General features: G+C 44.4%; 1 protein-coding gene across 1 annotated transcript; it reads right to left on the minus strand.

Moving 5' to 3' along the window:
• Positions 1 to 914: 914 nt before the first annotated feature.
• On the minus strand, positions 915 to 8,925 carry meox1 (mesenchyme homeobox 1). The gene is made up of 3 exons (XM_037277692.1): positions 5,424 to 8,925; positions 3,375 to 3,547; positions 915 to 2,113 (listed from the first exon to the last, which is right to left on the minus strand). Exons 1-3 carry the CDS (start codon positions 5,911 to 5,913, stop codon positions 1,991 to 1,993), a joined length of 786 nt encoding a protein of 261 aa, XP_037133587.1. The 5' UTR covers positions 5,914 to 8,925; the 3' UTR covers positions 915 to 1,990.
• Between the last annotated feature and the right edge of the window lie 3,106 nt (positions 8,926 to 12,031).

Genomic DNA, 12,031 nt, shown 5'->3' on the forward strand with positions numbered 1-12,031 from the left:
GGCGGGTTAAATAAAGATGATCACACGGCCTCATTTTCATTCAAATGAGGTCATTACAAATCAGTAAAAAAAAAAAAAAAAACGAAGCTATGAGATAATATTTAGTCTCTCCCGCAGCTAAATGGAAGAGGAAACCAATGTTATGCCTACCTCAACATGCAGCAATCACACAAACCGCCAAACTCAACTAATCCATTAATTTGACCGCGCTACGCCTATAAGAGGAGCCTCCACAGCGCAAGAACAACATTCCAGCCTCATTAGTTTACACTGCTGATATTAATACTATGATTACAATTGGACACGGTTTATTTGGACTACTATTAGCCCTAATACAATAATAGAGTCTGAAAGAGGTTCAGATGTGGGGGTGGGCACAGGATCTACCCCCAGCAGCTGCAAAGGGGGGGGGGGCTTGCACCGGTCAGGCGTACAGTAACACTTGACCTCTGCTGTGTGCGTGTATTCATCCCCCTCCCGCCAACACGGTCCCTGCAGACGGAGCCAAAGGGCAGTAACCTCCAAAGGCTTTGTTTGGTGGTCCGCGGGGCGAGCATAGGCCCACTATTGTACGATCGCGCCGTTCAAAAGCTTGTTTTCTTTGGGAAGCAGGAAATTGGATGACTGGCTACCTGCTACAACAACATCCTGTACTTGAGAAGCCGTCCTCTCGCCCATACCCACCTATTATTTCCCTTTTCCATCATACGCAAGTGGTCAGGCAGAAAGATTCTTTTTTAAATCTCCCTCTGGTGCCGACCCACCTCGCACTCCCCCCTCCCCTGTGCGTGGGCTTGTCTAGTTTCACTCAGGTTGAGATCAAATTGGCCTCATCCAGATGCTTCCGTACTAAAGAGTGTGCGGCGGCTTCAGTTTTGGGAGTCAGACGCTGCCCGGAATGATGCTATCAGACGCATACGCACCATTTTATTTTATTTCTCCATCCAAGTATTCTTTCTAAACGATGACGTAACAGCCTCAGAGGTACCTTTTAGGACAGGAAGTAGCAACACCCTCAAGGTCAGGCTACAAGTCCCCACTATGCCATATCGTATTGACAGACACACATACATATATAAATGAATACCTTTTATAATAAATCTAACTTTAAACAAGAAAGAATGATGTCATTGGAGGACACTATTGCTGACTATAGGGTGCACTGTCAGGTGTGAGTAATGCTTGTTGCAGCGTGAAAACATTTCCTGGGATTAAGACGCATTACAGGATGACGGCGACTTGATGAGCACTCATTCTGAGAGGATTGCGTGACATCACTAATGATAATTACACCACCATGGGCAGGGATTTATGCGACGGCTTGTGTTGGATGGCCAGCCATGGTCCTCATTAGGCAGGATGAGCTCACGTGACCCCCACACAGGAAGACTTGGCTGTTGTACCCGACCTGGGATGTCCAGGAGATACAGATCAACTATCTGACACGGACAATGGATGGTGTGCAACTGAAATCTTATGTATTATTCTCTTACGGGAAAAAATAAGGACAGTGTAAGCTAATAAAAAATAATTTCATGAAACTCATTTTGCTTCTGTTTGTGCAGCACCAAATAAATGCTGAGGGTATTTTGTTTTATTGCAGAGGATTTATTCTATTTGCGCAAAAAAAAACAGTCAACATCTGTTTTTATCGCTAACATTCAAACAGTATTAAAAAAATTGGAAAAAAATGCACTTTTTTTTATTGAGTCTCTGCAGATTGTTGCAGTCACGTGACAAAAATGGCGATGACATCCAGTCTTGCCCATCCAGGAGGCTTCTCACAATATTCAAGATGGATGGCTCACAAACAAAACTGAGATCATGGTGGACATCAATCAACTATGTACATTGGAAAAGCACACATACTTCTCTTCCTGGGAACACAAATTAAAAATAGTCTTTGGAATTGTTGGATTCCTTCGTAGCGAGGTCAGACTTGACCAGCGTTCCGTCTTGGTGCCTTCCCTTTTTTTCTTTCTGCCGCCTCTCAGTCAGAGCTGGGTGAGGCGGCCGAGTCCATGTCGTCGTTCTCCAGGTCGTTGGGTGACGACGACTGTCCGCCTTTCACCCGCTTCCACTTCATCCGCCGGTTTTGGAACCAAACTTTCACCTGGAGAAAAGATACAAGATATATTATTAGTAATTTTTTTTTTTTTTGTATCACCGTATTATGATAGAATCAGAATTTTGCTCAGTTTCAACCTTTTTTTTCAAAAAGCCTTTCAGTCAGCTCGTGCCCAGACTGTATTTCAACATATCATCTCGTTTACCGACACAGGATGTCGGTTCACTCATCTTCCTTACTGGTCAATAGGAAATACTTTGACACCGAGAATAGCAGCGAACGGCAGGAAGTTCTTCATAATGGATCACAACAAATGAGTGGATGGTGACACTCAAGCGCTTCTTGCTTCGACTCATACTTGCTTTTTTATTTTTAATGATGAAAAAAACGAGCATCTAAAAATAGCGTTTAAAGTGAAATATGCCAAATCAAAACAAGAAGGCAACTCGCTGTCCTTTTTTCTATGGAAAACTAGAACTTGATCATCCTTTTTATTTTTTTCCCTCATTTTTTTGGATCAAGTTTGTAGAAGTTGGACATGGACACTTCCTCATCCATCCTCATCTGATGTGTTCCAACATCCTGATCCCCCTTCTATGCCGTCCACTGTCCTTCATGACGACTGATGGAAAGGACATCACAACAACGTCGAGGATGGAACACGGCCGCCGTCGCGTTCCAGCTGTCTGGGAATTCCATTTTGAGAAGCAGACGGCCGTTCCGTGCGGTCACCGTGGCACCGCTGTCTCATTAGCCGGGACACCGGACTTTTTAATATAGCCGGCCCGGTTTGATGGCGCCCCCTCACTAAAGCCTCACGTCATGCGGAGAGAACCGCAAGAGTCCGGGCAGGAAAACATCTGCTCATTGTAATTTGGACGACGGCAATGACTTCGTGTGACGGAAGGAGCGGGAGAAGAGGTTTTATTTTCGCCGATTCCAGTTGCATTGCAAAAGGAATACTGGTCAAACTTCATTTTGTACTGATGAAGTTTTCATCAATTTGTGCAAAAACAATTTTTAGTACAAACTGAGAAAAACAGATCGAATAAGCCAATTATTTTTTTTAGCTTTCGTCCTCCTGCATTTCATTAAAACAAACTGCTAGCATAGTACGTAATTGTAGGCGATGTGATGCAATTTGTTTAAGTGCCTTTAAGAGGCGGGGCCTGTTGCATTGAATGTGATGACCGCAAGTCTGCATGTGAGTGTCTGGGCGTGAGCTGTGGCTGACAGCAGCTCTTCATGAGCGTCTCTCCTTTCCCACGTATGCAGACATACCAACATATTGTTTATGGTCTCATACCTGTCTTTCTGTGAGGTCCAGGTTGACTGCAATCTCGTAGCGGCGCAGCCGGGTCAGGTAGTTATGGTGGGTGAACTCGGCCTCCAGTTCCCTCAGCTGCTCTTTGGTGAAGGCCGTGCGCTCCTTGCGGGCCTTGCAGTTAGTGTCGGCCTTGCACCCTGACTCCGGTGTGTCTGGGAGAGGATCAGAAGAGAAACTCATTGGGCTGGGACATTTTTTTAAGCAAGACAATACGGTGAAGGGTTAAAAAACAAAAGCAAAAAATAGCGCCTTTAATTTTTATGACACCAACAAACTTTAACGGGCAGGGCACGGTAATTTTAGGACCACCGAGAATCGCACACAGCGGGGTCGACATTTGGCTAATTTGTCCATTTGGTCATGCAAGCCACACGGGGACCGACTTAGTGGAGGAATGCGGCGGAACATCGTTAAAGCTGCCAACAAAGGAACAAAGATGAGCGTGTGTGTGTTTGTGTGTGTGAGTCCCGCGGAGACCCCTACATTAACTCAACTCTACCTGACAACACATCCATCAGGAGATGCCTCAAACGTCTCCACAGGGGTTGGCATATTTTAACAATGTCACTTTAAGGCAGAAAAAGCCACAGTAGAAATAGCAGTTTTAAAAATATATCTAGAACATAATAGTTGCATCAATATAAGATTGTTATCATTATTTGCAATTTGAAGGTGATCCTGTGACAATGTTATGATTCGATTCTAAAAGAGCAACTTTGTGGCAAAAAATTCAAATGATTTTCTCAAAAAATCTATAAAAAAACAAACCTTCCCCCCCCAAAAAAAAACTCTAAAAAAGTTCTCCAAAAATAAAATTTCAATGACAACTTTGTTTTGAATGAAAACAAAAATCTAAATACTTAAGTTGTCAACAAGGAATCATTTAATGAAATGTTGCTCCCTGAAAAAACTGTGTCCGTTAAAAATTTTAATCGTCGCCCTTTTATTATTATTATTATTATTATTAACATCATATCATTCTCTCTCTAAATTTCGGGGTTTCTTTATGTGCGCATGAAAATATATTAAATTTGTTTTTATCTTTTCCTTTTTACAAATACTGCATTTAAACCATTAAACAGAAGCTCTTCGGTCTGCAGTAACTATTAAAGGTGTAAACAAATCACGAGTGATTGAATATTACGGACTACAACAAAATGACGTCATCGTATTTAACTTTCAAACAACGCTAATTTGACAACTGTTAGCTTTGCCAGGAGTTCTAGCCAGAAAGTGAACTTCTGCAAATCCAGATGTGCATTTAATACATGTGTAAGTGCAGATGGTGCACTTAAACAAAACAAATCGCCAGAAATGTCACACTTAAGTTTAGGTGTCGCCGCTTAATGGCGTTCGGGTCGGCCGGCAGCGTCCTTGCGGGACCGAACACCTGGTGGGACCTTCCGACACCCCACCCCCAATAAATATTCCGCACAGCCAGCTGCTGTAAAAGCAAGCGGGCGGCGGAGGGGCACGCAAACTGTTTGAGTGGAAGCCACAAATTGTCTGTGGACCAATTAAGATCATTTGACAGCCAAGCACAGAAGCGTGACTTCACAGATTACCTATGCAGGGGTAATTTTACAACCGTTGCTGCCAATTAATTAAAATAAATTAGCTGCCGTTCTTATGACATTGTGGGGAGAAAACTACCATTGCTCTTTGTGCATTAAGACAGCTCAATAATAGACTTACTATTATCTGCACATTTGGAAATTTTACAATTATTACACATTAGGACCTTTACCATGAGTAATTAGTAATTAAAAGAATAACAGTTTAATGATGCTATCTATTTATCTCGCTACAGTAGCTAGCTATCGAGCTAGCAATAGAATATAGCAATATCTTAGATACATTTACAGATATTTTATATATTTGCTACATATGCATTTCTAGCTCGATATACAATAGAATCTAGCTATCAATATTAAATATTCCATAAATTGTAGAATTGTTACAATTTCTACACATGCGGAGAAACTAATATGATAAATTAACACTCCAGTGAGAAGTGTGTCCCCTCACCTGTGCCATCTCTCTTCCTCTTGCCGCCGCTCTTCTTGTCGGAGTCGCCCGATGCCACGCTCTGAGGCGAGTATTCCCCCTCGGGGCACCCAGGCAAGGTCCCCGGCAGTCGCTCGGCTCCCACACTGTCCAGCTCGGACCCCGCGCCCTCCCCCACTGCGGCGGAGGCGACCACGGGTGGGCAGGCCTCAAGGGCCCGACCCCGCGTTTCGCATGGGTTGAAGTGCCAGTCGGGCCTTTGGTAGCCTCCCTGGCTGTCCGGGTAGAGCCTGTCGTCACGGGGGTAGGCAGCGGCATGCGGCAACAGACAGGAGCCGGAGAAGTCCGTGTAGGCCAGAAACTCCGGCTTCTGGTGCAGGGAAAAAGGGGCTTGCTGGTAGGGTGACTGCAGGTTGGCGCCTGGGACGCCCGAGTGAGGGTTCCGCATGCACCCCCAGATGGGGCTGCTGGGGTGGGCGCTCCTCATGCAGCTGCTGGCCGGCTGGTCCATGGTGGCACTTGGAAAAAAGTCAATGAAGTCCCTCTTGACGGCGTGAGGACGCGACGCCTCTGTGACCCCCCCCCGTCGTCGCTCGCACTCCTGCGGGGTCCTCGGGTGCTTTCTGGGACTGGCTTGCTAGAGCTGGATGCTCAACTGCTGGGCTGAGGCGCTGGGGCCGGCCCTTTTCACAGGTCTGGTGAGGCCTCCTTGACAGTGAGCCCTCCTCCTCAAGGTGGGAAAGCACGGCCAGTTTATGGTAGGGGGAAACGCGACACCCCGGAGGCGGAGTCTGCAGGCCTTCGGCCACATGTTGGAGTAGCTGGCCTGCCGCATCCACTAGTATTAATCACAAGGGAAATTTTATATGCACATCTAATGGGCTTTCCAGACGCGGCCATTTTAAAAGGGACATTGTCTGCCGGCGAGAAAGCAGCCACCCACATGGGAGCAGTCCAGCCAACTCCTTTCCAGCTCCTTCGTGCTCATGGACACCCCCCCTTAAGTTGCTTTTTGATACCCGGATGCTCTCCTCTGTGTTTCGATCGCGCGCAAATCCACCTGGCGGCATTCCCTTTTTTCTCTCCCACATCGATGACATGCACGATATGGAAATTCAGGGCTGTGATTCAACAACATGAGTGGGATGTTGGCTTGGGGAAAAAGGAAAGTCTTCTGGTGGATGCTTCCTGTTATTTTTCAACACACAGCAAACAGCTGTGGCCGCATGAACCAAATTTGCTTACCCAAACCCGTGTCACAATCACGTATTTCCCTCAAGTATCGCCAAATTTGAAAGCACTCAATAGCACAAGGATGGATGGTGTAATACGCATGACTCAATCGCCTGATGTGCCGCAATGAACGGCCATCTGTAATTTTTTTCAGAATTGTCCAGTTCAGTCACTTTCAGCCTTCGCACCACATGCCCTTGTAAAGCTTACTTTTTAATTGTTGTGAACTCGGGCTTTGCCGCGTTCCCACAAAAAGTGGAAAAGGTTCCAAAGTCTGAGGCAAATGGGAGGACGGCCTTTGCGTTCACCCGGTGAATTGTTGAGCCATGAAGCATCGCCGCCTCTTTTTACTGGCCGCACGGCGGGGAGCCAGCCTACACTACTCTTGTGGTCACGCAGGCCGCCGGCCATCTGTGTGTCGCCATCAATTAGAACGCCTCTCTCCGTGTGTGCTGAGTAAATACACACAAGCCGCAGTGTGTGTGTGTGTGTCAGCGTGTGATGGGAGTCTGGGTCTATTTGTGTTGATAAGTTCCACACCGCTCCTGTCATGATCTGTCGTCAACAAATACCAATTAGAAGCCGTGAAAATAAACCATAACTAATGTTAATCTCATAAGGATGGCCTGCAAAGCGGCAAAACAAATGCTGTGATGTCATCTGGTAAATGTGAAACTGTTCCACAACATACAATGCTAAGCTTATAAGCCAGCTAGCTTCAGAGAAAGAAAACACAGGATGAAACTGATGTTGATTTTGTCAGCTGCTGATCACTGATTATTTTTGAACGACCAAACTATATTTTGGGTGTTTATTTCAATTTATTGTGCACGTGTTTCTTTTAAGAGAAACACACCTCAGTAATATGTGTGACGCATTGCAAATAAATGAACTGGCCATGAGTCACATCTCCAAATCCCCTGCCAGGCCCACAACCTGTTACTGTCACTCTCAGCTAGCCTGTGTGCCTGTGTACGTATTCCGTCAGAGTGTCAAGATTAGGAGTCTCCATTCATCTCGACCGTCTGACAGTTAGAACCCCTGGTGAAACTATCTTCACCTGGGAACTGACATATCTGTCTGGGCTACTGTGCCGGGAAGGTCCAGTTAAAAAAATGGAGGGGGAGAGGGTCATAGATACTGCCGGAATAATATGAATTAAAAAGTTCGGCAAGTTAGTATAACAACTCTATTGGGGGGTTAAAACTTTCCAGTCGTAATGTGCTTTGGCGGTTTTGTCCTTCAAAACCAACAATAACAAAGCAGGCCATGTGTTTGTCATTGGGAGCTTATTATTGTGCATTTGGATAGCACGTTCCCATTGTGCGCTAGCCATAAAGTTACTTTGCAATTAGGTTGCATCTTTAAACATAACTGAGGAAGTGGGAGATGAGGTCACAAACTATCCACGTGGTCGAATACCTCAACCATGACCAGTGCCGACATTTCACTTTCTGTGACATCACAACCCCCTCAAGAAACCCCAAACGTCTCGAGTAGAAATTACGCAAGCACGACATCACGTCTCGCTTGGAAACGACGTTTAGCCAAACAGAGACAACATAATTACCATAATGGTCCAAGAGTTGGCTACCGAGACTACTGTAGCTTCATAAAATGTGAAAACACTACTACTTACTATAATTTGCTTTATTAGCCCCAAGGCTCCATGTGGGATTCAATTAAACATATGCATATTCACTCCGCTGTGTTTACATTACCCACATTAAACGCTACGTGTGCGTACGTGTGGCAGGGGAGATAAAGCACTCACACGTGCAAACGATCATGCATGATTGCAATCATGTGCAGGCAAAGGTTCCTTCAGAGTGCACGTAGTGAAGGTACATTAGTGGCGTGTCACGCATCCAAGGCTAAGTGACGTTAGTGAGAGTTCGCCCGCAACTTTGTGCAAGATAATATCGACTGTGCCAACTTTTCCTTGAACTGAGGGTCATAAAACTGTTGTTACTTTGCATATTCACAGTTACTATATCCGATCACAGTTCACACTGACATTCTGTAATAAGCATGCCAGGCCAGTAGCTGGCGATGTGTTTCGATAAAATTATGGATGTGAATGCAACAGCAGCAGCGTTTCCTTCGAAATAAATTTTCGCTTAAGTGCCTCAAATGACTTTGCACCTGTGTAAAGAAATGCTAAAATGACCTTTTACACTGACGAGGGAAGTGATGACACAATCGTGCATTGTGAAGAAGTGCTATGGTGACCTAAAAGTGCTAACACAACAATTTACAAACTCAGACATGAGTTAGGACTGTAGTTTGTTTTAGGAAGAAATAAAAAAACAAAGACGACGTCACCCCTCAGCACACTGACCACAATCGTGTATGCGAGTGTAGTCCGTGTTGTTTTGAGTTACAACAATGAAAACATCTCATTGACACTGCGCCACAAGATCTCTTTTTCCCCCGGCCTGCTGCGGCACGCTGAGATGTTCCTGGCAGCCGTTTCGGTTTTTCTTCCAAACACATAATGACTTAATAGCTGCTCCGCAAAGACTGCTCTCTAGCGGTTTGTACTTGGAACAGCTTTGTGGCTCTTCGGGACAAATGAGTTGATTTTAGCAACTGATTGGAACCTTTCTTCTTTTCCAGTGAAAAAGCTTCCTTGTGGAGTTCATGCTCACAACTGGCTTAAGGGGGGAATCTCCCAAGATGCACTTCTTCTCATCCGTGAGTTCACATTCATAATGTTCACTTCATTTGTTATATTACAATACAACAGTGGCTGCACAGTAGGACAGCATCGCTGACGCATGTCTCTGGTCCAACGAGGCAGACGATTTTAAAATGCCAATAATGCATTTGTATGTTTTGTAGCTCCCTGCTATTATGTAGTAATCCAGATCCTATTTTATTATTAAAAGAGTGATTGCTGGGAGGTGTCTCCAGACCACTGGCATGCGTGGGCTTTGGCATTGTGACATGATCACAGATCACCTTCCTTCCCGCTTCCAAGCAGCAGCACAGGGCTGGACTTCCTGCTTGGGGAGCAGTCACTCTTTGAAGAGGCCCGCACTGAGCGAGCCGCCTCTCAGAGGGGTTGCTCGGCAGAACCCCTCAAACAGAAGCGCATCATCTTTGAGGGGTTCCCGAGGCGCCTTGCAGACACGCCGGCTGAGTTTCAGTCATCGGGCTGCTCGCACGCAATGTATAGGACACCCTAAAGTGCCACAAAGAGACAGGAAGTGTCTCTTTTTAAGCCAAGTCTACAAAGGTACTCAAATCCTTTCTTCTTCTTCAAAAAAAAAAATCCTGACCCCCATTGGAATGATTTCCCATAAAAATCCATGTCAGACATAAAGAATTTACAGTTAGGAAAGAGTAGGCCTAAAATACACTCATACGTAGTGTACAAATATTTGTGGTTCAATATTCAAAGGTTGGTTTTGGTTCATCCACTTGTCAGGAAAGCAGGCGGACGGGCAGATAGGCAAGAAATCGCTGTGGTAGCCATCATGGTCCAATCAGAGTTCGGAGCAGAAAGCTCAAACAGGCAGGCAAGGCGTAAGGACTTAAAAGACTTACTAAGAAGAAGAGAACCACGGCAGCAAGAACTGGAAAATTCCCCAAAAGGCACCAAAAAAGGTCTGCAACAGAACATCGGTTTATGCTTGACACTGTGTAGAAGCTACAATTAGAAGTCATGATGTCATTTGGGCAATGAAGACTTAAGTGATTTTGATAGGACAATAACAGTGTGACATGAGTTGATGTCAATGACGAGTGACGCCCGCCGTGAACGCTCGCCATCTTGTGCACTCAAACATTTATCTGTCTGATGCTTTCACAGAAGATGAAGAAGACGAGGAGGAGGGAAAGCAAAGAATATTCCAGATGTCAACAGTAAAGTTCGTCCAAGTCCGTCCGGTTTGAGGCCACTGGAGCTTTGCGTGTATATGATGCTGCTAAACGCATTAGCTGGCCGGGCAGCAAAGAATTCTGGGAAGACTTTCAAATCCTCAACTTCCACGTCCCTTTTGGAAACAACAACTACCGCTTCGTTGGGTACAGCACACCTGCACAGCAGCTACAATGCTAACTGTGCTATCGTAAGCGTATCAGCATAATTTATGAAACTACAAAACACTTACACTTGCTAAAAGTTGTTTATTCCTGGTTTTCCCAAACCATTCAAGCCATTAGGCTAATGATATAATGATTAGGCTAATGTTGCGTCTTTCATGGTCTTAATGTGTAGAGCTGATGGCAAGGCAACCTCAACAAAATATTTGCGGGTAAAAAGCAAATACTCCGGGCCAAATATTCCCACCTTGTGGATAAATGACTGTTTTTACAATGTATAAATAAATGTCTTTCGCAATAGGCTCATTTCTTGTCATATGGAAAACAATGTGAAAACTGATTCCGCTTATGTTGTCCATTTCTCAGCAGGAATTTGAGTTGCTAGTTGCTTTTTTGAAAAATGGCCGCGAGAGGGGTCGGAAAAGTCGCAGACTTGGCAGCACTGACGGTGCTTTTGTAAAATAGTTCCTTGCTGGTCACAGCTACGGGTAAAATAAATAACCCAACTTGACTTTATCGGGTATTCATTTAACCCAAATAAATAATATATGGACTGATAAGCTTTTGTGCTTAAAGGGAGATTATAGGTCACTTTTAAGCAATTAAAAAACATAAAATTAAAACAAGTAGAAGTAGAAAACTTAAATAAATGTAATAAAACATCATTTGAAAGGTTTTCACTTCCTGCCTTTGGCTCTATCAGCAGCACAACCACAACTCCCCCCCTTGAGAGGACAACATGTCCGGCATCATTTTCACTTTGACCTGAGCAGAAGCAGACACGGCTCGCCCACGGGCTCGTGTGTCGGCGGCGGTGCCATGAGGCCCGTGTGGAGACGAGAGACGACCGGTAAACGCATATGATGTAAGATCTAACCTGATACACGGCGCACAGGTCATCATGAGGGTACAAAACATTTCAAATTGTGCAATGTTATATTTTCAAGAAAAGTCCTGGATGTATTTTCTGTCTGCTGACATGACGATGCTGAACTGAAATTCAGTAGAAATAAGCGACGGAGATATGTGCAATGTGGGAATTTGTAAAGTTTGAAATATGATTCGTCTTGGACAAAATAGCAAAAATCGGTGAGAGAATTGTTTGTTGCAGTTTACTGGAAATTATAAGACAGAATTAAAACATTATTTATGTATTCACACCTTGCACTGTTGAGACCTTATTTTTGGTAACACATTTGTAGGGTTAAACGGTGAAACGATGCAAGCTACATTAATTTGGATAAACATGCAGCATGAGAAAAATAATGATGCTATAAAACTTATTTGAATAGAAATTATTTTATAGTTGGAAAAATATATTTCATGTTTCTAAAAAAACTGCATTG

The sequence above is a fragment of the Syngnathus acus genome, chromosome 19 (genome assembly GCF_901709675.1).
Source record: "Syngnathus acus chromosome 19, fSynAcu1.2, whole genome shotgun sequence".
In the NCBI taxonomy this organism is placed as follows: Eukaryota; Metazoa; Chordata; class Actinopteri; order Syngnathiformes; family Syngnathidae; genus Syngnathus; species Syngnathus acus.